Source organism: Nesoenas mayeri (genome assembly GCF_963082525.1).
Source record: "Nesoenas mayeri genome assembly, chromosome: 19".
Lineage (NCBI taxonomy): Eukaryota > Metazoa > Chordata > Aves > Columbiformes > Columbidae > Nesoenas > Nesoenas mayeri.
The window spans coordinates 12,581,042-12,604,616 of NC_137568.1; the positions used below are offsets into that span (position 1 = coordinate 12,581,042).

General features: G+C 69.4%; 2 protein-coding genes across 4 annotated transcripts in view; both read left to right on the forward strand.

Moving 5' to 3' along the window:
* The first annotated feature begins 101 nt into the window (after positions 1-101).
* CYTH1 (cytohesin 1) lies at positions 102-14,722 on the forward strand. Of its 3 annotated transcripts, none has more exons than XM_080356293.1 (13): positions 102-162; positions 7,373-7,455; positions 8,389-8,453; positions 9,084-9,150; positions 9,256-9,374; positions 9,705-9,785; positions 9,908-10,020; positions 10,086-10,234; positions 10,313-10,430; positions 12,730-12,803; positions 12,982-13,053; positions 13,317-13,471; positions 13,621-14,722. In XM_080356293.1, exons 1-13 carry the CDS (start codon positions 138-140, stop codon positions 13,697-13,699), a joined length of 1,200 nt encoding a protein of 399 aa, XP_080212419.1. In that variant the 5' UTR covers positions 102-137; the 3' UTR covers positions 13,700-14,722. The 3 variants fall into 3 exon arrangements, with proteins under 3 accessions (XP_080212419.1, XP_080212420.1, XP_080212421.1); XM_080356294.1 differs by having other exon boundaries at positions 10,313-10,424; positions 12,727-12,803; XM_080356295.1 differs by lacking the exon at positions 7,373-7,455 and having other exon boundaries at positions 108-162.
* A 915-nt stretch (positions 14,723-15,637) lies between these two features.
* Positions 15,638-23,575, forward strand: part of DNAH17 (dynein axonemal heavy chain 17) — a gene marked incomplete at both ends in the record, with an annotated part of 30,233 nt that continues 22,295 nt past the window's right edge. Inside the window, 24 exons of the mRNA XM_080356336.1 lie at positions 15,638-15,982; positions 16,367-16,560; positions 16,793-16,985; positions 17,069-17,168; positions 17,256-17,341; positions 17,505-17,630; positions 17,891-18,046; positions 18,124-18,207; positions 18,509-18,676; positions 18,878-18,994; positions 19,148-19,407; positions 19,490-19,685; positions 19,843-19,989; positions 20,262-20,370; positions 20,582-20,685; positions 20,777-20,917; positions 21,232-21,375; positions 21,492-21,674; positions 21,773-22,021; positions 22,100-22,269; positions 22,545-22,767; positions 22,841-22,957; positions 23,110-23,196; positions 23,406-23,558. Of these exons, the coding sequence (XP_080212462.1) occupies positions 15,638-15,982; positions 16,367-16,560; positions 16,793-16,985; positions 17,069-17,168; positions 17,256-17,341; positions 17,505-17,630; positions 17,891-18,046; positions 18,124-18,207; positions 18,509-18,676; positions 18,878-18,994; positions 19,148-19,407; positions 19,490-19,685; positions 19,843-19,989; positions 20,262-20,370; positions 20,582-20,685; positions 20,777-20,917; positions 21,232-21,375; positions 21,492-21,674; positions 21,773-22,021; positions 22,100-22,269; positions 22,545-22,767; positions 22,841-22,957; positions 23,110-23,196; positions 23,406-23,558 (3,852 nt within the window). The remainder of the gene's footprint in view (positions 15,983-16,366; positions 16,561-16,792; positions 16,986-17,068; positions 17,169-17,255; positions 17,342-17,504; positions 17,631-17,890; positions 18,047-18,123; positions 18,208-18,508; positions 18,677-18,877; positions 18,995-19,147; positions 19,408-19,489; positions 19,686-19,842; positions 19,990-20,261; positions 20,371-20,581; positions 20,686-20,776; positions 20,918-21,231; positions 21,376-21,491; positions 21,675-21,772; positions 22,022-22,099; positions 22,270-22,544; positions 22,768-22,840; positions 22,958-23,109; positions 23,197-23,405; positions 23,559-23,575) is intronic.

Here is a 23,575-nt window from a genome sequence, read left to right on the forward strand (position 1 = left end):
GCCTGGGCTGCGCGCGGCGCCGGAAGGGGCGGGGCGGCGGGAGGGGGCGGGGCCTGCGCGGCACCGCCCGCTCTGCGTCACGTGCCGCCGCCCGTGGCGGCCTCGGCGACCTCGGCGGGCGGGGCCGGAGCGGCGGGATGGAGGAGGAGGAGGGCGGCTCCGGTCAGTGCGGGACGGGGCGCGGGGCTTCCGAGGCACCCGCGGGGCGAGCGGCCTCGGGCACGCGGCCGGGGGGCCGGGGCGAGGGGCCGGGGCGGGCCGCGCGGGCTCCCGGGGCGGCTCTGCGGGGCGGGTTGGGGCCGGGCCGCTCCGCTCCCAGGTGCAGCTGCGGGTCTGGGGGCGGCGGGACCCGCAGGTCCCCGCCGGGCGGGGCCGGGGCGGAGGGAGCGCTGTGGTGGAGCCGGGCCCGGTGCCCCCGTCAGCGCGGGGAGCGGGGCGGGCTGCCGGGGCGGGCCCGGCTGCCGGGGCGGGCCCAGCTGCCCTCGGCCGCTCCCGCTCCGCCGCTCCCGCTCCGCCGCTCCTGCGCTGCCCGCGGTGCCGGTGCCGCCGGCTCGGGACGCGCTGCCGCGCGCCTGCCCTCCGCCGCGCACACGCCGCGCTCAGCTCCGCGGGCAGGGCGGGTTCGCGCCGGCGGTGCCTGCGGAAGCGCTGTGGCTCGGCAGCGCCCGCTGCGCGCCCGGGGCCGCTGCCCGCGGCTCCGGGACTGCCGGGCCCTCGTGTGCGCAAGTGGCTTCCCTCTCTCCGTGCTGTGTCTGCAGAGCGTTCCCCCCTGTGCTGGGGCGGCGGGTTCCTGGGGCTCGGCAGGGGGTTCCCTGGGCGCGGGGAGCCCGAGGCTGTTGGGGTGAGATCCGGCCCCGAGGCCCCGGGGCTGTGAGCTGTCGGTGACTGTTCCGGGAGCCCGGGCCGCCCGGGCGCTGCCGGTGCCGCCGCTGCGGGCAGCGCTGGCTCCGGGCCGGCCTCCTGCCGCCGTGCGTGTGCCGCGCAGCCCGTGAGGAGGCTGCTGCTCCACCCCGCGAGCGTCCGCACTTCCCGGTGGGGAGTTCGCTGGGTGAGATAAGGCGCGAGTGCGCAGCCCCGCTGGTGCGCAGCCCCGCTGGTGCGCAGCCTGGCACGGGCCTTGTCACACACAGCCCGTTACCAGGAGTGCGCTGCGGGAGCGATTCCACGAGCAGCTTCTCGGAATCGCCTGGAACACGTCCTGGGTCGGCTGTCAGCACCAGAACTGCCCGCTTGCCGTGCCACGGGGCCACCTCCGTGTCCCCATCACTGCCCCTGTTTGACGGCGGCGCGGTCTGCAGCTCTCCCCAAGCCCTCCAGCTCTGTTGGTTTTGCAGAGGACAAGCCGCTGAGGCCTTGGCGAAGCGGGAGCCGACAGGGAGGCTCTTGCCGGTGGGATTGTGCTGACGCCAGTGTCTGCCCCACCACACGCGGCCCCTCCGGCCGTCTGCCGCAGAGCAAATCCCAGGGTGGGCAGCTGGCGGCACAGATGTGGCTCCCCCTGCTCCCCCCGCTCCAGCAGCTCCCGCGGGGGCGGTGAGCAGTGAGCCCAGCCCGGCCCCAGCGCGGAGCCGCCCAAGCGAGGGGCTGTGGGGCAAGCGCCGCTGCGCTGGGGGCCGGTGGTGTTGTGGTGAGGAGCTGGCCCGGTGGCCCGTGCCCTGCCGAGCTGCAGCGCTGGTGAGCAGCGCGGGGAGTGCAGTCCTGTCACGGCACCGTGTCCTGAGCTGGGCCCCGTCTCGGCTCAGGCCCAAGGGGGAGCTGATAATCCTGCTGCCCCCTGGGGATTACCGTGCGCTCTGGCCCAGGGATTAAGGGATTTCTCTAAGCGGGGCTGTTGCAGCCTCCTGCAAAGAGGCTTGTGCACGGGGGGCCTTGCTGTCCGGGGCGGGAGGGCCGGCACCAGGAGGTGGGCTGGGCTGTGCGAGGTGTGGAGAGCACAAAGCGGGGGCTGCCCGGCCCCCTCAGGCTGGGGTCCCTGCCCTCTCCACACCAGCCCTTTCCCTGGCATCCCCCTCTTCCGCAGGTCTCTGGGGCTCCCGGGTTGAGGACGTGGGGACTGTGCGGGGATGGCACTGGGCTCGGGGCAGAGCTGGCGCCAGGGGCCGGGCCAGCGCGGCGTTGGGCAGGGACAATGAGCCAGTTCCTCCCCTGCGAGCTGAGGAGCGGAGAACGATGTGGTGCGTTGCTGATGCTCAGCAGTTATGCGTCAGGGCCGCAGCGCAGCCCGTGGGGCCCGGGCGGCTGTTTCAGCTGGTCCGCGCTCTGGGCTCTCACGTCGGAGTTGGATGTTTCTGCCCTGGGCCCGAGGGCTGGGGCGGCTGGGGGGCAGCTGCTCTCCAGGCCCGGATCAGCGCCCAGAGCTGCGGTTAACGCCGCCCTGGGTGTTGGTGAACACCCACCTTACCCGGGCAGGGTGCGAGGGTTGAGTCGCGCATCCGGGTCGCTCAGCGTGGGAGACACTTCATCCAGACCAGAGCAGCCGTGGGCGCCCTTGCGGCACGGGGGCTCCTGTAGGTGCCGGTCCAGGCCCCAGGCAGATGTTTGCCAAATCACATGCCCGGCTCAGCCCGCCGCTTGTGACTCCTCTCGCCTGCCCTTTCGCCTCCTGGCGATGCAGCAACCGCATCTTTGACCCTGGGAAAGGGGAAGTGGTGCCGAAACTGGAGTGTCGGTCCCGTCAGTGGCAGCGCCTGGCTGCCCCCACAGCCCCGGGACCTGCCCGGCCCCTCCACCTTTCCTGCCCTTCGCAGCTGCGCTGCTCCCAGGAGCCACGTCCCCTCCTGCCCCGCAACCCCTGCCCGCAAGGGCAGCTCCCGGATGCCCTTCCCGCTGCTGGCCCTGCTCGCGTTTCTCCTGGCTCAGCACGTCCCGGTGCTGCTGGCGCGGGCGGGCGGAGTTGCTGGATGCTGGCAGCTGCGCTGGCCGCAGGACGCTGCCTCCTGCCCCGACAGGCTCTGGGGTTTGTTCCGCAGGGCCGTGCCTTGCGCTCGGCATCACTCCTGCTTTGGGGGAAAGAGCCGTCAGTCCGGTTTGGTTCGCTCGGCGCCCGTGGGGCTGGAGGGATGCGAGTGCTGGGGGACAGGAGGGCGGCGCCTTCCCCCAGCCCCACCGCTGGCCCCCAGGCCAGGATCCCGTGGCCGGGCCCCCCGTTCCGGCTGCAGGACCCCCCAGCGCTGGGCCGGCAGTGGAGCAGGAGGCAAACCCAAAGCCCGGCGTCTGACCGGCATGGCCAGGGCTGGCAGAGGCGCCGCGGAGCTGCCCGTGCGTGAGGCTGTGCCGGGATCGCTGCCCGGGCCCTGCGCCCCACAAGCGGGGGCCGTGGCGGCACCCTGTGCTCCCCACGCCTTGCCGGAGCCGCCTTGTGTCTTGGTGCACCTTCCTTTATGCAGCTCTGGTTGCTACGCGACCGCCAGCTCGCGATGCTTAGCGCTCTAATACGGAGGGATAAAACCGCTCTAAAAATACCCCACAGCCAGCCCCCTGTGGGGCAACAGGGCTGCTGGGGGCAGGCAGCGTGGCGTGGGGGGGCTCCTGGGGTGTTCCCAAACTCCTTGTCCTCTCTGGTGGCTCTGAGCCACCAGCGGAGCGTCAGGAGCGGAGCGGCTGCCGTGCAGGCGGGGACACGCCGGGCTGGCGCGTGGGCTCCGCAGCTGGAGCTGCCCAGCAGAGCCGCCTTCCCGGCTGCCGCCAGAGCCGGAGTCCTCCGGCTGCCCTGCCTGCGGGGAGCCTGCCGCCGAGCCCTGCCTGCTCCTGCCTGCGCCTGCCTGCCGCTGCCTGCTCCTGCCTGCTGCGTCCCGTGAGGGACCCCCAACACCATGGGGACGGTCAGCGAGCTCTGTGCCTCCAGCTTCCAGGCCTTCCTCTGCCCCTCGGTGGCCACCAAGGCAGGTAGGTGCTCCGTGCCCTCCGTTCTGCTTGCCACAGGGTCCCTGTCCCCCAGCAGCCATGATGGTGCCCGCAGCTCTGGCTCCATCTGGCTCCTGCCCGCAGCAGCACAGAGTCCTCGCCGTCTCGCTGCCTCCTTCCCTAGCGCACCGCCGGCCTCCCCAGCCACAGTGTGAGCCGCTGCTGTCTGTGGGTCTGAGCGTGGGGCCGGGGGTGGCTGTGTGTGGGGACACAGGGCTGTGCTGGGACCTGCTCCAGACGCCCCACGGGCAGCCGAGGCCAAGGGGCAGCGGGCTCCGCTCCTCCTGCGGCCTGACGCGGGGAACGGTGCCGAGAGCCAGCGGGGTGCCTGCCTGGCTGTGCTGCTGGCACCCTCACAGCACTCAGTGCATGTGGATGTGGCCAAACCGGTGCCTGCGTGGCTGCACCATGGGCTGGGGCTCCACGCGTGGGGCGTGCGGGAGCCAGGCAGCGGCGGTGGCCGTGCGGTGCCCGCCGGGTACGAGGAGCCGGGCATGGCTTTGCAGAAGCGGGACAAGGGCCCTGACCGGGTCCAGCCACCCGAGAGAGCCTTTTCTCGAGCCGCCTGTGCCCAAACTCTTCTGATGCCCCTCGGCTGTCGGGGGGAAGGACGGGGCTGACGCAACCCGGGATGCGCACGCGGCGCGGTGCAAGCAGGATGTGGTGCGCCATGACGGCGGCAGGGCTGGGGCCCCGCGGGGCCCTTCCTGCCCCTGCTCCGCAGCGCCGTGCTGGGCGCTGCTGCTCCGTCTCCTGCTGCCGAGCAGGATTCAGCTGAGCCAAGGCACCGAGGCTCACACGAGCTCTCCGGGCAGCTGACGGGACCGGGATGTGCTGGGCGCTCCTGCTGCAGGCACAGCCCCCGGGCCCTGGGCTGTGCCGGACACTGGGCCCACCGGCAGCCACGGAGTCCAAACAGGCACCCCAGAGCGAGGGGACAAGACCATGGGGAGTGACCTCCCCGGGGAGCAGCAGAGGGGAGGTGCGGGGCCGGGCCAGGGTCTGCTGGGCTGGGGACCCCGGCATTGCCGCAGTGAGTTCAGAGTGCCGGGTCGAGTGTCCTGAGCAGCCCCCAAAGAAGGGAGGGCAGGCCAGCCCCAGTACCACGTCACGTCCTGACCCCAGGGCCAAGGATGGGGAGTGGGAGTGGATCCTGACTGCCCCGTCCCCGCCGGGAGCAGAGGAGTTAAGGTGCTGGTGGCCCCAGGCTCACTGCGGCAGGAACAGGGTGTTGCTGGTGCTCGCTTCTGGTGAGGCCCCGGTGATGGTGACGCCCGCGCGGCCCTGGAGCTCATTGGCCCCGTGTGGCCCTGACTCAGTGTGGAAAGCACCGGGGCGGGCAGGGTGTGCACCCCAAACAGCAGCACCTCAGCAGAGCCGCAGGCAGCACGGGCACGGCCGGGAGAGGCGGCTCTGCCAGGATGGTGCTGAGCGCGGCGGGCAGCGGTGAGCCCGGCCCGGGGGCTGGGGCGAGGGAGGGCAGACAAGCGCCAGGGTCCCGCGGGTCACTGCGCCCCGACCGCTGGGCCAGGCTGGAGCCAGGGCAGCGAGTGGCTTCAGTGGCCTCCTGGGAGCCGTTGGGCCCCGCTCGGCGCTGGGGCCGTGCAGGGGGCCGGGGAAGGGCTGACGCCCTCTTCCTTCCCCAGAAAAGCTCTTGCGTCTGGGGTTTCTGTTCCTCTGGCTGCTGCTGACACGGCCGGGCCGCTGTCACGAGTGCTCGCCCTGCACCGCAGCAGCACGGCGGGGAGGCCCTTCCCGGGTCTGGTGTGGACCCGCTGGGCCCTGTGCCCGGCAGCATCTCATCCTCTGCTGTGCCTGCGCCAGGGCTGCTGAGAGCCCTGCCCGTGCCGGGGCTGCCGAGAGCCCTGCCCGCGCCGGGGCTGCCGAGAGCCCTGCCCGCGCCGGGGCTGCCGAGAGCCCTGCCCGCGCCGGGGCTGCCGAGAGCCCTGCCCGCGCGGCGCTGGCAGGGTGGCAGAGCTGCCCCGCCGGGACTCGCTTTGCTGGCCGCAGCCTCCCGCCCACGGCCGGCTCCTCTCGGGGCAGGTCCAGCCCTGGCACCAAGTTTCACCCCCTGCGGCTTTGCCGGGCAGGAGGGTCCTGCAGCAGCAGCTGCGGGCCAGGGGTTGGGAGTGTTTGTGTCTGGCAGCGAGCACACGGTGCCGCTCGGCCCTCCCGCAGCAAGCCCAGGCTTGCCGAGTGCCCTGGGCGCCGGGCAGGAGGGCCGAGCGCCGTCCAAAACAGCACTGGGGTGTGTGAAGGCTGCTTGGATCTATGGATAAGGCAAGACCTCTGTGCTTTAAGTAACTTTTAACCTAGTGCCCTGGGCTGGCTTGTCCGGTTTGTGCTTCATAGCATCAGGGGCTGAGAATATTGGGAAGTGTTGCCGTGGCGCCCAGGGATGTGTTGCAAGCTATGGTGCTGCTGACCTCGGCAGCGGGGGATTTTTGCGAAGGAGGAAGCTTGTCAGAAAGCTCGAGTGGAGCCAGGGAAGTGCTGAGCTCACAGATTCGGTTTGTGCAGTCGCGATTGTGGCTCCCACGGAGGAGGTGGCGGTGGCTTGGGGAGGAACGATGCGTAGTTGAGGGCAGATGGTCCCAAGGCACGAGGTGTCCCTGGGCCGGGGCAGGTGGCCGTGCTGGGGCTGTGCTGGGTGAGTGAGGCTGGCAGCCGCGGTGGCTGCGGTGGCACGCGGAGTGACAGAGAACGGAGCGGTGGTGTTTGGGGAAGGAGAGGGTGGTGGCGGCGCTGCCACGTGCCCGTCCCCAGCACCCGGGCAGGAGGCGGCGTGAGGGCCAAGCCGGCGGGTGCTGCTGCCTCCCTCGGGGCCGGCGCTCCAGAGGGGCCGGCGCTTTGGTGTTCTCTTGGCGCAAGGTGCGAGGGACCCGCTGGCAGAGGTGGGGGCTGCACGTGGCTGCGGGAGGAGCGGGTGACCTTGGGGACAGGATGGGACAGGAGCAGGATGCCGTGTCACTGCAGAGCACGTCACGCGCCGGGGAGCACCAGGAATGTCCTGGGCACTGCAGCGAGGAGGGGAACCTGGCTGCCCCGGGCTCGCGGATGGTGTGGCGGAGGGCAGAGCCCAGTGCCACGGGGCACAGCAGAGCCACGGCAGGGACCGGGACGGGCACCGGCACCAGCCCATCTAGGGTAGAGCGGAGTTAAACTGGCCTTGGCAGAGCCGGGAGGAGGAGCGCTGGAGCTGGTCCAGGGGCCGTGCTGGTCCCCAGTGCCCGGCCACTGCGGGCTGAATCAGCAGGAACCGGCCGTGCCCGGCTCCCCCGCTGCCGGGCTGCCCAGCGAGGCGATGCCCTAGCCTTCACATTCCTCGCGTGCCGTCGGTGGCGCTTGGCCGCTGCTCGCTGGCCCAGCTCTCCGGGCCCCGGCAGCTCCGTGTCCAGTGGCTGCGCCCAGAGCCTGGCGGGGACGACCCCACGGCCACGCGCGCTGACCCGAGCGTGTCTCTGCACAGTGCCCGGTGACCTGACCCCGGAGGAGTGCCAGGAGCTGGAGAACATCCGCCGCCGCAAGCAGGAGCTGCTGGCCGACATACAGGTGTGGTGCGGGGCCACCGCGTGCGGTCCCCCCGTCCTGGGCACGGCGGCCTCCTGCTTGGGGCTGTGCCTTGGCAGGCAGGGGACGGTCTCTGCCTGTGTGACCGGGCAGGGCCCCTGCAGCCCCATCCAGGCTCCCTGGCCCTACTGCTGGGAAAGGGGAGGGCGGCCCCGGTGAGGCGAGGGCAGAGGCTGCCCTGGCCAGGGCTGTCTGGGGCACCAAGGTGCCGGCGCAGGGCTGTGCGTCGGGTTTGTGCTCCCATCCCCTCTTCTCACCAGCCCCTGGCTCCTCGTGGCCTGTGAGGCTGCTGCTGCCCCGCTGCCCCATAGCACTGCCCCTGAGGGGCCGCGGGGCCGGGGAGGGGGTCGCAGCGGGGCTGGGAGCAGGTCCCAGCAGACGGGACAGGCTGAGACAGCCGCAGCTTTCCCCGCACCCTGCGGAGCTCGGGCTTTGCGCTTGTGCCGCGCTCTGCAGCCGGGGCAGCGGTGCCTCCGTGCCAGCCCCCGCGTGGGCAGGGGCCGTGTTGCTGGGCCGGGCCACTGCCCTGCTGAGCGGCTGCGAGGTCAGCGCTCAGCTGGGATGCTCGTCAGTCATGTCCCTGATTAAGGCAGCAGAGGCTAATTACTGCCATATGCTGGGCATGATCTAAAGGGATTAGGGGGTAATTTTGTTAACCCTGAATCTCTTCCTTCCTGCAGCTCAGCGCATGGTGATGCTGCTGGGCCTTGGCAGCGGGTTGGGCCCCAGGGGTGGGAAGGAGGGAAGGGAGGGGGCTGCGGGGCTGGCTCCGGCCGCCGGCGCCCGCTGGGTGCCCTGCCTGTCCCGGCGCTGGGAGGGCAGGGCAGCCCTGGGCCGCAGCTGCCGCCGGGCCGGGCCGGAGCATTTGGGAAGGGGAGGCCGGTGCCCCTGTCTCAGTGCCCTCTGTCCCCTCAGCGGCTGAAAGATGAGATAGCAGAAGTGACGAATGAGATCGAGAACCTGGGCTCCACGGAGGAGAGGTGAGTGTTGGGGTCACAGGGTCCCGGCGCAGCCTCAGGCCTGAGCCCGGCCTGGCGCGCTCACCGGCTCGTCACGCGGCGCGGCCCCGGCCCGTGTCCCGCGGGTGCCGGTGCAGGGGCTTTCCCAGGCACCCCGAATCCCCTGGAGCGGCAGCAGGATCCCCTCTGAACCGCTGCTCCACAGCTCTGTTTTTCCAAGCCTCAGCCCTTCTGTCTGGCTGCAGCAACTGTCAGACTTTGTTATTGTGAGCTGGCGGAGATGGTGCCAGCCCGGGATTAGGGGGTCCCAGCTGCCGGGAGCTGACTCGCAGTCGTTTGCAGTCACTGCTGGGGCCTGAAGGCTGCTGTCCCCGCAGCCCCAGCTCGCCCCAGACCCGGTGCAGAGGTGACACAGGGACGGGACACGGCGGCTCCTCGGTGCTCGGGGTAGCCCTGTGCCGCTCTGCCGTGGGATGGGGCGGCCGGGGCCGTGTGCTGGTGTCACCCTGTGCAGGTTCAGCACAGGGGACCTGGCCCAGGTTGATCAGCTCCCGTTTGGTCCGGGCTGCGCCCCGCAGGGCTCTGCCCGAGGGGGTGGGCAGAGGAAGCCGGGTCCCTCCTCGCTGCTCAGACCTGCTTCACACATTGCAGGAAAAACATGCAGAGGAGCAAGCAGGTGGCAATGGGCAGGAAGAAGTTCAACATGGACCCCAAGAAGGTACCGTGGGGTGGGCTGGTGGGGAGCGGGGCCGCCGGCTCCCAGCGGCTCCTGGCCGTGGGCCGGGCCGGTGCGTCAGCAGCAGCTCTGCTCGCTCCGCTGCAGGGCATCCAGTTCCTGATTGAGAACGACCTGCTGAAGAACACGTGTGAGGACATCGCCCAGTTCCTGTACAAGGGAGAGGGCCTCAACAAGACAGCCATCGGTGACTACCTGGGCGAGAGGTGCGCTGGCCTGCGGTGCCGGGGGCTCCTGGGAGTGCCCTGGGCTCCCACCACCTCGGGGATGGGACATGGTGGCTCCTTGAGCTTCCAGGGCAGCTGAGCGGGGGCACAGTGGGTGTGGGCACCCTGGGCTCTGGGGGCGGTTTGGTCCGTGGCTGGCATTTGCCGGCAGCTGGCTTGTGCAGGCCAGCCCGGGGCTCGGCGGGAGGAGCTGCAGGTTCCTCCGACACATGAGCCGAGCCTGGAGCGGGGCAGGGAGCCGTGGGGCCGCTGGGCAGTCACAGGACTCGCTGGTCACGCATCCCTCGTGCTCTGGCTTTGTTCCCGCAGGGATGAGTTCAACATCCAGGTCCTGCACGCCTTCGTGGAGCTGCACGAGTTCACCGACCTCAACCTCGTGCAGGCCCTGCGGTGAGCGAGGGTTTGGGGGCTGAGCCGTGTCCCATCGGCAGGGCGAGCAGGGGCTGCGGCAACGCCAGCCTGGCCGGGGGCGTGTGGAGCCCCCGGAGCAGCACGACACTCGCTCCCCACAGGCAGTTCTTGTGGAGCTTCCGCCTGCCCGGGGAGGCACAGAAGATCGACCGGATGATGGAGGCGTTTGCCCAGCGATACTGCCAGTGCAACCCCGGCGTGTTCCAGTCCACGGGTGAGCTACTGCCCCAGCCCCACTCCCCGCACGCCTGCCTCGTGGCTGACGTTCCACCCCTGCAGATACCTGCTACGTGCTCTCCTTCGCTATCATCATGCTGAACACCAGCCTGCACAACCCCAACGTCAAGGACAAACCCACGGCCGAGCGCTTCATTGCCATGAACCGCGGCATCAACGACGGGGGGGACCTGCCCGAGGAGCTGCTGCAGGTGAGGGACGGGGTGCGGAGGGGCTGGGGCTGCAGAGCTCCGGGGAGAGCAGAGCTGACCCGCGTATCATTGTACCAGAATCTCTATGAGAGCATCAAGAACGAGCCCTTCAAAATCCCTGAGGATGATGGCAACGACCTCACCCACACCTTCTTCAACCCCGACCGGGAGGGCTGGCTGCTGAAGCTAGGTGAGCGTGGGCAGACGCGGCGGGGACGCGGGCTGTCCCCAGGGCCAGAGCTGCTGGGTGTGCTGCGCTGGGCTGCGGGCACCGCGCCTGCTGGCCTGGCTCTCGGAGCGGGGCCCTGCGGAGGGACACGAGGCTGCAGGGGCGCACAGCCCCCATGGGGAAGGTGTCTGTACGTCCAGCAGCCCTCTGTCTGCTCTGGGCTGGCACTCGCCGCTGGCACGGTCCTGCCGTGCGGCTGGGTGGGCGTCCCGGGGGATTCTGCCTCGAGGTTGCACGAGCCCCCGGGGTGCAGAGTTGGTACCAGGGTCTGGTGTTGGAGCTCAGAGACCGCGAGGCTGTTCTGGTCCCCGGGTCGCCGCAGGGTCTGCCGGAGTGGGCCCTGGAGCGAGCGGCGAGCTGCCCCAGGCTGCGCGTGTCCCCTCCGTGCCACCGGCCGGTCCCTGCCTCACCTCCACGGCATTGTCACCTCCGCATCCCGGCTCCACGCAGGCAGCGTGCATGGCATCCCCGCGGCACTGCCCCGCGCCCTGGCTCCTGTGGCTTCTCCTCTGGGCACCTTGGGGGACCCTCTGCCTGGGTTAAGTGAGGGGGGCGACGGGTGCTGGCAGGAGTGGGGGCTGGCGGGGCCTGTCCTGGGCTCTCGTGGGGTCAGGACTCTGTCCTCTCGCCGGGGGTTTCTGCCCTGTTGCCGCCCACTCGGGGGGGCAGAGGGGCCTTGTCCCCGCCCTGTGAGCAGCCCGGGGCTGAGCCGGAGCGTCTGTCCCCGGCTCTGGGGGGCTCCGTGCCCCCCGCTTGCCCCGCAGAGCCACAGCGAGCCAGGGCTGTCCGCCCCGCGGCGGCACCGCCGGCCCCGCGGCTCCTGGCCGCCCCTGCCCCTTGGCGCGGGGGGCTTCGCGGTTCCTCTTTTCAGTTGTTTTTCCTTTTTTTTTTTTAATTTTCTTTTCTCCCTCATTTGTATGTTTCCATGATTTTGGCTCCTCCTTTCCTTGCCCCCAACTCCAGGAGGTACGTACCCCTCTCCCCGCTCTGCTCACGCCACCGCTGGGGCTTTGTTTCCTTTTTGTTTTTAATTGCTGGTGATGAGTGTCCTTGCTGCTGCTGCCGCTGCTGCCGCTGCTGCTGCTGCTGCTAACCACCCGCACAGCCGGGGCCGCGCCTGCCGGGGACAGCCCCGGGCCCGCGCCCCCGCCCCGGCACACGACGCCCCATGGCTGGGATGGACGGGGCCACAGCTGCTCCGTGCCCAGGTGCTGCAGGGGCTGCCTGTCCGTCTGTCTGTCCATGCTTCATTGTGTCCACAGGCAGCTCAGCCCAGCTGCAGCAGTGAGGACAGGTTTGGGGTGCGCTCGGGAAGGGCCCCAGCCTGCGCAGGGGGGTCGGGGAGTGCTGAGTGCCCGGAGCGGGCAGGAGCCGTCTGTGCGGTGCACTGTGCCGCGGTGCACTGTGCCGCGGGCTGGCAGCGGTCCCTGTGCTGGCACCGGTGCTGTCCTGGCTCCACTGCTTGCAGCCCGGGTGCTGAGGAGTGTCGGGGCTCCCCGCTGTGAGCCCCGGGCCCGTGCGCTCCCCGTGCTGCAGGACCCTGCCCGCGCACGTGGCCTCTTCCCCCCGCAGCCCCAGAGAGGAGGTGGCCCTGGGAGACAGGGCTGGAGGGTCAGGCCCGGCTTTAGGCCGGGCTGAGGGACCCAGAGGGGCTTTTTGCGCTCGGAAGTGCTGGTCCCAGCCTGGCGGGGGGAGCAGGGGCTGCGGGGCCTTCCCGGAGTGGGAGCCGAGTGTGTCCCCACACACACATCTCGCAGCACAGCTGGGTGCCCATCCTGTGCTGGCAGCACGGCCGGCAGCGCTGCCGTGGCCAGAGCGTGTCAGCCAAGGGAGCAGCTTCTCCCGCTGCGGTGGCGGCTGTGAAACCCCCTGACCGCGGCTCTGTGACCGCGGCCCTGCGCTGTGCCGGCGGGATGCAGCGGGGCTGCGCCGTGCAGGCGGAAACGCCCGTGTGCCACACGTGCTGCTGGGTCACGGTGTCCTCTGGCCGTGCCGACTTGTTGTTTCGGGTGGGAGCGGGCGCAGCGCTGCCAACCCGGCCCCGCCACCCTCTGCCTCCATCCTCATCCTCTGCTTTCCGCTCCTGCTCGTGCTGCCCGGTGTCTGCTGCTGCTGCTGCGCCCGGTGCCTGCCTGGCTCTGCTTGTGCCTCGGCACCGGTGCTTGTCTGTGTGTGTCCACTGGGCTCTGGCTCTGCCGCAGCCTCCGTGCGCCACGGCCGCGCCGCGCCAGGCTGTGCTTAACCTGCTCCTCTCTGCTCCCAGGAGGCCGCGTGAAGACGTGGAAGCGCCGCTGGTTCATCCTGACCGACAACTGCCTGTACTACTTCGAGTACACGACGGTCAGTGGCTGCTGCTCGGGGCGCAGAGCTGGAGCGGGGAGGGCGCTGGGTCTGGCACGGAACGGGGGCCAGTGGCTGTGGGGGCGCAGGACACGGCCCTGGGTGGGCGCAGCACAGAGTGCCTGCGCGGAGGGTGCTGGGGAGCGAGAGAGCTAAAGCCTCTGCTTGTCCCCACCAGGATAAAGAGCCCCGCGGCATCATCCCCCTGGAGAACCTGAGCATCCGTGAGGTGGAGGACTCTAAGAAGCCGGTGAGTGCTGGTGCGGGTCCCCGGTGCATTGACTGGGCAGGGAAAGGCGGGAGGTGCCGCAGCCCCTGAGGAGCGTCCCTGGGAGGGGCGGGGGGTGCAGGCCCTGGCTGGTCAGCGCGGTGGCCGGGGCTGGCGGCAGGACGTGTCTGGGTGCAGTGGTGGCGGTCACAGCGTGTCCGTCCCTCTCTGCTGCACGGGGACGGCTGTGCCTGCAGCCCCGCTGCTGCCCCGTCCCCAGCCCTCAACGGGCTCCCCCCTCCCAGAACTGCTTTGAGCTCTACATCCCCGACAACAAGGACCAGGTGATCAAGGCCTGCAAGACGGAGGCGGACGGGCGTGTGGTGGAGGGGAACCACACGGTGTATCGCATCTCTGCCCCCACGGCTGAGGAGAAGGAGGAGTGGATCAAGTGCATCAAGTGAGTGCTGGGGTCAGCGGCTGCTGCTCTTGCCGGGCACCCTGCAAGGATCGGGGGGAAAGGGCTCCCCAGGGCACAAAGGGACCTGCTCACGCCCTGTGGCAGCTCTTGCCGGCTCTGCAGCTGACCCGGCCCTCCTTCCGTGCCAGGGCAGCCATCAGCCGGGACCCTTTCTACGAGATGCTGGCAGCCAGGAAGAAGAAGGTGTCCTCCACCAAGAGGCACTAGCAGCCTTGTGCGCCGGCAGCCCCGGCGTCTCCCGTCCCAGAGGCTGCGGGGCCCTCGGGCCCAGGACTCAGCTTTAGCTTCGCAGTTTCTTTACCGTACGGGGAAGGAGCGGCCACGGGCGTCTCGGTGGCTCTGCGCCCGCACGGCCTCACCTCCAGGACAGCATCTTCATGGCGTGAGCTGAGACACGGACACCCCTGTGCGCAGGAGCCCGGTCCTGCCCCGGGCTGCAGGATGGGGAGTGCCGCGAGTGTGAACCGTCCCCCCACCTCGGCCACCCGGGCACCCTCCGGGCTCCCAGTCCCCTCAGCACCCATGTCCTGGAGCACTCGGGGTGTCCTGTTGGGCAGGTGAAGGGTTCTGGGGCGCTGCTGGTGCCGAGTGACGAGCAGCAGCCTGGGGGTGGCTGGGGGAGCCCCATGGCGTGCGGCCGCTGGCCCGCGTTGTAGCGGGTCTGGGCCTGTCCTGGGCGTCCCCACACTGCCGCCCCGGCCCCTCCCGGCTGTCCCCTGCTCCAGGGCGGTCCCTGCAGGTGCGGGGAGGGCTGGGGCACAGGGAGTCGTCACTGTCACGGTGTGCAGTGGTGCCGCGTGGGGCACCGACAGGCCCTCGCTGAGCTGTGGGTGCTGGAGCTCAGGCGTAGGCCCTGGTCCGGTGTCGCCGGGTGGCGTTGCCTGTGGCACGTGCCTGTGCCGGTGGGACGTGCCTGGAGCCGGTGCAGGGACGGCTGCTGCGGGGCGGACCCCAGCTCTGCCTTGCGAACACCCGTGTCTTGTCCTGTCCCCCCAGCCAGCGCGCGGGCTCTGGAGAGAGGCACCCGGATCAGTATTAGGCTATTTATCAGAGGTGTAAATACTCCTGTATAGTTTTCTCCTGTAGGTTATTTTGTACGTGGGGTGGCTCCTCTCTGGAGGGCGGGGCTGGCAGGATTTTTTATTCTAACTGGTTTTGTTTTTTGGGTTTTTTTGCCACAGCCTTGTAAAGTAGTGCTGAGGATCTGCAGCAAATAAACACCGAACCGCGCGCGGCCTCCTGTGCTCTGTGTGCGCTCGGGACGGGCAGCAGCCCCGCCAGCCCCGGGGGCGTTCGTGTGCCCGGTGCCCCCCCCGGCTCCCTCAGCGTCCCCTGGCTGCCAGGAAGCTGCCTCGGGGACCCCCCCGCAGGGCGTGGGGCGGCCGTGCCGGAGTGGGGGGCTCGTGGTCCCGCATCCCTGGATGCGCAGTGGGGCTGGCGCCGCGCTCGCCTGGGACAGGGGGGCCCTTGGCGCCGTGCGCTGGGGCTGCCCGGGATGGTGGGTGCGTGGGGCAAACGGCCCCAGCTGAGGGACACGGGGGTGGGGGGGCAGCCCTGCGGTTCCGCGGCAGTTGGGCTGGTGCTCGGGTTGGTTGGTGCTGCTGTCAGTTGTGCTGGTGCCAAGGTCAGTTGGGCTGGTGTCGGTTGGGCTGGTGCTGGTGTCAGCTGGGGTTGGTGTCAGTTGTGCTGGTGCCAGGGTCAGTTGGGCTGGCGTTGGTTGGGCTGGTGCTGGTGCCGGTTGGGGTTGGTGTCAGTTGGGGCTCGTGCCAGGGCTGGTTGGGGCTGCAGCTCGTGTCAGTTGGGGCTGGTGCCGGTGCCGGTTGGGTGACAGCTGGTGGCTGGAGGCTGAGGGGTGAGGCAGCACAGGGGAGCGGTAGGACCAAGCAGGAATGGGGCAGGCTGGGGGGCGATGGGGCCAAGAGTGGGGCAGGCTGGGGGGCGGTGGGGCAGGCTGGGTGCCCATGGGGTTGGTGACGATGTGGCCGATGCGGTTGGGGCTGGCTGCACACTGAGGCTACGGCGTGTGGAGGCTGAGGGCGGTGGGGGGTGGCGAGGGGAGTGTGAAGGGGGGGTGCAGGGTCTGCACAGCCCCCGGCTGAGCGGGGCTCTGCCTGCCCGCCAGCAGCGGAGCCCGGGGCCAGCGCCATGGCGGTGGCGCCGGACGAGCGGCACGGCCTCCTGGAGAGCTTCGCCACGCTGGTGCTGCGGCTCCGGCCCGACAAGTGGAACAAGTTCATGGACAGCAGCGAGGCCGCGGCCGAGCTGGACGAGTTCTTCAAGCAGCAGGACGTACGGGAGCTGGTGCTGGGGCTGAACCCCGCCGGGCACCTCCAGGCCACGGCCGCCTTCCCGCCCGCCATCAAGGGCAAGGGCATCTACTTCGTGAAGAAGAAGGAGGAGAGCATCACCCGGGAGAACTGCCGCAGCGCGCTGCTGGTGGGGGACGTGGCGCCCTCGCCGGTGGAGCAGCTCATCACCGTGATGGACGAGGTGGGTCGCGCACAGGCGCCGATCCGGCACCCACTGCCGTAGCCGGAGCATTAGGTGGGACACGGAGCCGAGTGAAGCACAAGTGCGGGCTTCTCTGGGGCCCAGCTGCATCGCTTCCCCCTGGCGTCTTAACAACTCCATGCAATTCTCCCTTCCCAATTCCCCACAGCGGGGAAACGTCTGAGGGATTTTCTCCTACACTTCCCAGCGACGCTCTGCTCGGAGCGCCGCCGGCCCCAAGCGCCGGGGGCCGAGCTGGGCCCCGGAGCCCCCGCCATTCCTCCTCCTCAACGTGGGGCTTGTGCCCGTGTGCCGGGCCGAGCCCGGGCTGGGGGCGCAAAGCAGCGCGGCCCCCCGGCCCAGCCCTGACCACGGCCCCCGCAGGTCGTGTACCCCCTGCTCCTGAGCGAGCGCGGCCCGGCCGGCTGGCCCCGCGTGGTGGCCGAGGAGGTGATGCGCCAGGCCCACCGCCTCCGCAGCGAGCTGCTCGCCATGGGCGGGAAGATCCAGGGGAAGCCGCGGCTCCCGCTGCCAGAGAACCTGGATGGCCCGGACGACTCCGGCGCCATCCTGGACAGGTGGGTGCTGGTGGCACCGGCGGTGCCAGCGGAGCCGGGCTGGGGCCGGGGCAGCACATCCCTTGGGGAGAGGGGGGAGCCAGGACAGCAGCTCAATCCCTGGGTGTCCCTGGGCACAGCTCTTGGGCAGCAGAGCACGCTGGCGCTGCTCGTGCCGGGCTGGGGGGGCGGCTGCGGGGGGGTGCACAGGCTCCCCGGGGCGGTGCTGCAATGTAACCGCGCTGCCTTCCAGCCTGGCAGGGCCTGTGGACGTTTCGGTGCTCCACGCCATCGAGACCACCGTCATCGAGTGGTCCCACCAGATCAGAGACGTTCTGAGCAAGAGCTCGGCGCAGCCGCTGCTGGAGGGGCTGCACCCCCTGCCCAGGACCGAGTTCGAGTTCTGGAGCACCAGGACAGTCCACCTGCAGTGCATCAACGACCAGGTACCACCACGCTGGCCACGCAGCCCCGGTGCTGAGCCCTGGCGCTGAGCCCCGGCGCTGATCCTGCTGCCTGTCCCTCGCAGCTGCTCTCGCCCCGGGTGACAGCGCTGGCCGAGATCCTGGAGAAGGCGGACAGCTGCTACTGGCGGGTGCTGCAGAGCGTGTTCAGGGACGTCCGCGCCGGTGAGCGCGCCGGAGGCACCGCGAGCGGCTGCCGCGCCCCCTTGGCGAGGCTTCCCCAGCCCTGACACGGTTCCTTCCTCGGCCCAGGCCTGGAGGAAGCCAAGGACATCGACCTCTACCTGCAGCCGCTTCGGATCCTGCTGGAAGAGATGGAGCAAGCAGATTACTCGGAGGTAAGTTATATGTGCCAAAATAAGCAGCACCACCTGGCTTCCTCATCCAGGCAGAGGTGGCAGCGCCGATCCCGAGGCTGCGTGTGGGTTCAGATCCGCCCCGGCTCTGCCGGCGCTCGTTAGCGCAGCCGCGGCCCCGCAGTGATGGCCGGTGCTCCCGCAGCTGCAGCCCTACCTGGACAGGGTGATGTGCACCCTCTGCCTGGTCCGCGCCCACTGCCAGCACTACAGCGCGCCCACCCGCCTCGTCGTCATCCTGCGCGAGATCTGCAACCTCCTCATCGAGATGGTAGAGCCCAGCGGGCACGGCGGCACGGAGCCTGCGCCGCCGGGGGCCCGTCAGCGGGAGGGTGGCGTGGGATGGGTGTCGGGGCCCAGCGGGGGCGACAGACACCCAACCAAGGGCCCAGCGAAGCCCCCGCATGGGGCTGGGGGCTCTGGGCCAGGCGTGGGCTGTGGGAAACACCAACAAGCCCGCGGGGCCAGAGGTGGCGGGGGCAGGACCCCCAGCGCTCCCCCCGCCAAACCTGCTGCATCCGCCTGTCCCAGACCCGCAGCGTCCTGACGCCCGAGGACGTGCTGAAGGGGCTGCAAGGAGAGCTGGACGAGGTCTTGGGGGGAATCCGACTGAGCATCGCCACCGTCGAGCAGCTCTTCCAGTCCTACTGCACCTACTGCTGCGACCTGGCGCCCACCCTGAGCCCGGTGGGTGCGGGGCCGCGGTGGGGCCGCCCGGCACGGCCACTCCAGCTCCGCTCCCTGACGGCCCCTCTGGCTTCCAGGAGGAGCCGCAGCTCTGGGACTTCCCCCTGTCCCTCATCTTCGGGAGGATCGAAGCCTTCCTGCGCAGGCTCAGGACCATCGAGGTGACAGCACGGCGTGTCGGTGTGGGCTCCCCGGCCCGGCCCGGGGGTGCCAGGGGTCCCTAGAGCAGCACAGGGGCCCCAGGGTGCTGGGCTGTGGGTGCAGACGAGGACACAAGGGAGGTGGGAGCCCGGCCCTGTCCCCAGCACAGCAGTGGCCCCGCGGCCAGGCAGGCACCCCGGGGCGCTCCTCAGGACCGGTGACCCCGCGGGACACAGCTGGTGCTGCCCCTGCGCCGCAGCGCCGGCGAGCCGGGTTTGCCAGTGCGGGGATCCGGGCGGGACGGTGGTTTGTGCTCACCAGGAGCTGTACGAAACGGCCATCGAGTTCCTGAAGCTGGAGAAGACAGAGATGGGAGGAGTGCGAGGAAACATCCTCGGGAGCCAGGTGTTCCAGATCTACGAGGAGGTCTCTGAACTCATCAAGACTTTTTCTGAATGCAGCTACGATCCCCTAGACCCCGCAGAAGAGGTGAGGGAATGCTGGTGTGGAAGCGTAAGCATTTGCTAAATGAAGACAAAAAAATCACTTGCTAGAAGTCCCTGGAGGAGCCCGTGTGGAGCGGAGCCGCGGCGGCGCGGGTGCCGGCGCCGGGGCAGGCCGGGGGCCAGCCTTGCCTCGGGGAGGGAGCACGGGGGCTGCCAGCTTGAATCGTTTTGTTCTCGCTGGCAGCAACTGAACAAAGACTTCGCCGAGTTCCAGAAGAAGATAGAGGACGTGGACAGGCGCCTGGCCACCCTCCTCTGCCGAGGCTTTGATGACTGCAACTCCCTGGCATCCGCCATGAAGGTGCGTGTGTGTCCCAGCGCATGGGTCCTGTCGCCGGGCACGGAGCCGGCAGCCCAGCACGCTGCACCGCACCCGGGGGCGACCGTGGGGGCGTCACCGCGCCGCCCCGGGGACGCTCAGGGGCACAGGAGCCAGCGCCTCTGTCCCCGGCAGCTGGTGCACATGTTCGCCTTCCTCCTGGAGCGGCCCCTGATCAAGGCTGAGGTCTCCCCGCACTACTCGGTGCTGCTGGGGCTGTTCAAAGCTGAGCTGGAGAGCGTGAAGGGTCTGTTCGACACCCAGGCCGCTTCCCCCGGGGGGCGCCCGGCCCTCCACAGCAACATGCCGCCAGTGGCCGGGCGGCTGAAGTGGGCGAAGGAGCTGCAGCAGCGGCTGGAGGAGACGCACGGGGACCTGTTCGCCATCGACCACCCGTACGTGTGGGTCGCCCCGGAGAAGGGGCGGGATCCTGCCGTGCCCTGCGGCTGCAGCTGCTCTTCCTCCTGTCCTCAACAGCGTGATGACCAGCACTGAAGCTCAGCTGGTGTCCAGGAAGTACGAGGAGATGATGGGGCTGCTGCAGGGTTACTGCGAGAGGGTGTATGAGGAGTGGGCGAGCGGCGCTGGCCGGGACTGCCGCTTCACCCTGGAGCAGCCCCTGCTCTGCAGGGACCCCGACTCTTCCCTGCTCAGTGTGAACTTCAGCAGAGAGGTGTGTGCTGGGGGGCCGGCCTGGCGCCCTCCCGCCTGCTCTGGACCCTGCTCTGGACCCTGCTCTGGACCCTGCTCTGGACCCTGCTCTGTCCAGACTGCGCTGAGACCTTCGGCGTTTTACCACAAGCCTTGTCCCCGGCCACTGTGTCTCGCAGCTCGTCGCTGTTCTGCGGGAGGTGAAGTACCTGAACTTCCAGCAGCAGAAAGACATCCCAGACAGCGCTGAGAACCTCTTCGCTCAACACGACACTTTCCAAAAGTTTGTGGACAGCCTGGATCTTATCGTTGGCTGGTACAACGAGGTAGGTTGCAAAGGGGAGGCAAGCCGGAGGCTTTTCCATGCCCTGGCTGGGTGCCCCTGGGAAGCAGCTCCTGGAAGCCGGGCTGGGGCGCAGCGGCACAGCACCCTGCTGTCCCCAGCGGAGCCGAGCTGCTGCCGGCGCGCTGGCCTCCGTTCCCCCGGGCTCCGTGCCAGCCCTTTCCTTTCCTCTGTAAAACCCGTGACCTGGCGAGTGTGTCGTGGCCGGAGCGGGTCCCTGCCCGCCCGCAGCGCTCAGGGACACGTTGTCCCCAGGTGAGGCAGCGGCTGCTGCCGGTGGAGTTCCCGCTGCTGGGGGAAGAGCTGGCGGCGGTGGACGACCGGCTGGCCAGCGCCGAGCAAACCCTGTTCTGGCACCATGAAGGTACAAACCCGCCCTTGGCCGCCCAAGGGCATTTTGACGAGTCCCCACCCCGGTGGCTGCCCGCAGGTCCCCACAGCCACCACACCGGACAGCCCTGCCCGCGCTGGTGAGGGGGGACCGTGCGGCGTCACCCCCTCCCAGCGCGCCCTGTGCCGCTCGCTGCGCGGAGCCGCTGGCTCAGCTCTCAGCTCGGCTGTGCGTGTCCTCGCAGGCGTCATGGAGTACATCCAGGAGACGAGGGGCGTCCTGGACGACCTGCAGACCAGGGTCCAGAAAGCCAAGCTAAACGTGGAACGCATCACCCAGCTGATGGAGGTGGCTTTTGCTGGCGCTGTCTGGGTCGCGTGGCGGGAAGGGTTTGCCTTCCCCGGCACCGCGGGGCAGCCCTCTCGTCCCCTCCCTGCAGGAATGCTCAGACGAGCCCCTGTTCGAAAGGAAGGACAAAAAGGACACAGCGCTCTTGGACCTGGATGGGAAAGCCAGCGCCTTAGCCAAGCGCTATGCTGCCGTTACCGACGCGGGCGTAAAGATCCATGGGATGGTGGAGGTGGGACCCGGCCCAGGACGCTGCAGGCAGGGCTGCGCTGCTCCAAGCCCAGCGATGTCCCCCTTTGTCACTGAGCACTGGACTCAAACCCAGCTGCGATCCCCTGCTCTATTGAGCCTCACAGGCCGCGGAAACCGCTGCCCAGGCTGCAGCTCGCGGTGTCGGAGCCGGGAGGAGGGAGCAACACGGGATCGGTGCCACCGCCCAGCAGGACAGGCCCCTGGGGACAGGAGAGGGGACTCACTCGCAGTGTCAGGAGCTGCTGCATTTCCTGGGTATTGACAAGTATCAGCTGGGGGTTTTTCTGCTTGCAGGAGAACGCAGAGCTGTTTAAGGCTGACAAGTCATCTCAGATCTGGCTGGACTACATGGAGTACTTGGATGGAATCATGCTGGATGGATTCTTCAGACTTGTCCACAGAACTCTGCAGTTCCTGCTCACCAACATGGTCCCAGATGTAGGTCCGGGTTTGCTCCGTGGTGCTGTGCATGCTTGGGGTGTGCTGGTGTCGGGGCTGGGGACCTGGGGAGACACAGGACGGGGAGCACCACGCTGGACATGGACCTGTTTCAGGAGGAGGTGGCCCCGTTGTTCGAGGTGCACTTGGAGCTGAGCGACAACACAGTGCAGTACCGGCCCTCGCTGGACACGGCAGACGACAACAGCTTCTTGAAGCTGATGGAAAGCCTCCTCCGGGACACGTACAGCGCGGCGGCACGCGTGCCCCGGCTGCTGGAGGGGCAGCTGAACTACGAGGTCAGTCCGGGGCGGGTGGCAGCTCCGGGCTCAGCTGGAGCGGGGCGAGGACGTGTGGTCCCCCGAGCCGGTCCCCGACAGCTCTGCTGTCCCCTCAGACCATGCTGGAGGAGCATGAGGAGCTCAGCAAGATGCGGGAGCAGGTGCTGTCGCTGGCGGTCAGCGCCATGAGGGAAGGCATCGAGTACAGCACCAGCTTCGAGGAGCAGGACTACCTGTGGCGGGAGGACCCCGCCGAGTTCCTGCAGCGCTTCCTCGCCCTGGGCAGCGGCCCCGGCCCCGAGGAGCCGCAGCTGGAGGAGCCCCCGGCCGGCGGGACCCCAACCCTCCAGATGTTTCAGCAGGAGGTGTGTGGTGGGTGCTCGGGATGCGCCGGGTGCCCGCGGAGGTGCCGGCCGTGGGCCGTGACCGCTTCTCATCCCCAGATCGATGCGTACGAGGAGCTGTGCCAGGAGGTGTCGGAGTTCTCAAACACCGAGCTGTTCAGGGGGTGGCTGCGGTGCAACTGCCGCCCGTTCAAGCAGGCGCTGCTGGCCGCCATCCGGCGCCGGGGCCAGGTGCTCCGGCAGCACCTCTCCAGCCACGTCACCACCAGGTGGGGGCCAGCGACCCTGGCGCGAGGCCGGGGACAGCCGGTGACCGCAGCCTGGCTGAGCTGTGCCGATGGCACCGCTGTGTGCCGGGGCAGGGCTGGGGCACCGAGCTGTCCCTTGGGGCGCAGATGTGCAGCATAGGGGCACGGACAGAGCTGCCGGGCACCCCTGTGGGGCGAGTCCCTGGGCTGTGCTCTGCAGAGTGACCCTCGGCGAGCGGGGGGGCGGCCGTGAGCACCCCTGGGGCCGCCTGGTGACGCTGCCACCTCCCTTGCAGTCTCCAAGAGCTGGAGGATTTCATCCGAGAGGCAAACGTCGGTTTGAGTAAACCTCTGCAGGAGGGAGACTACGACGGGCTGGTGGAGGTGATGGGACACCTGATGAGGGTGAAGGACAGGCAGGCGGTGACCGACGACATGTTTGGGCCCCTGAAGGAAACGATTGCCCTGCTCAGCACTTACGGAGACAAGATGCCGGAGGAGATCCACCTGCAGCTCCAGGTGAGCTGCGCGGGGCGAGGGGGCCCGGGGAGTCCTGGGCCAGGCCGCCCATGCTGCGCGCTGCTCGCTGCAGGAGCTGCCCGAGCGCTGGGACGGCACCAAGAAGCTCGCCCTGCGCGCCAAGCAGAATGCGGCTCCCCTGCAAGCCAGCGAGGTCAACGTCATCCACAAGAAGTGCCATCAGTTCGAGGTGCCCGCCCTGCGCGCGGGGACGAGCTCTGGGCAGAGCCCGCGGCCCCGCTGCCCCTGACCCGTGTCTGCGCTGCCCCCAACCCGTGTCCGCGCTGCCCCTGACCTGTGTCCCCGCTGCCCCCGCTGCCCCTGACTCGCGTCCCCGTGCAGGTTCGGCAGCTCGCCTTCCGGGAGGTGTTCCGGGAAAACGCCCCATTTCTGTACGCTGCACCAGAGCCCTACAGGTCCTTGAGAAGGGTAAGGACGGGGAGGACAGGGGGCACAGGGTGGTCTTAGGGGTGCAGCTGGTCCAGCTCTGGTTCCCAACCCAACATGGAGGGTCCAGTCCTGCAGCAGTGACTCTGCCACCCTCGCCACGCTGCAGCGGGACGGAGCCGTCGCTGGGGTGGGAGACACGTCCCTGGCACTCAGTCCCAGGCTGAAACCTTTTCTTTGTCCCCAACCAGCAACAGAAGAACATCGCCGCCATGGAGAGCGACCTGGCAGAGCTGTGCCAGTCGGCCAAGCTCTTCGAAGTGTTGGTCCCAAAATACAAGCAGCTCGAAGTGTGCCGCAGGGAGCTGTGCCTGCTGAAGCAGCTCTGGGACATGATTGTCCTGGTACGTGCAGCAGCGTG

Coding starts and splice junctions, on each gene's coding strand:
- CYTH1 (XM_080356293.1), top strand. CDS start 138: ATGGAGGAGGAGGAGGGCGGCTCCG. Junction 163..7,372: donor GGAGGAGGAGGGCGGCTCCG/GTCAGTGCGGGA, acceptor GTCTCTGCACAG/TGCCCGGTGACCTGACCCCG. Junction 7,456..8,388: donor AGCTGCTGGCCGACATACAG/GTGTGGTGCGGG, acceptor CTGTCCCCTCAG/CGGCTGAAAGATGAGATAGC.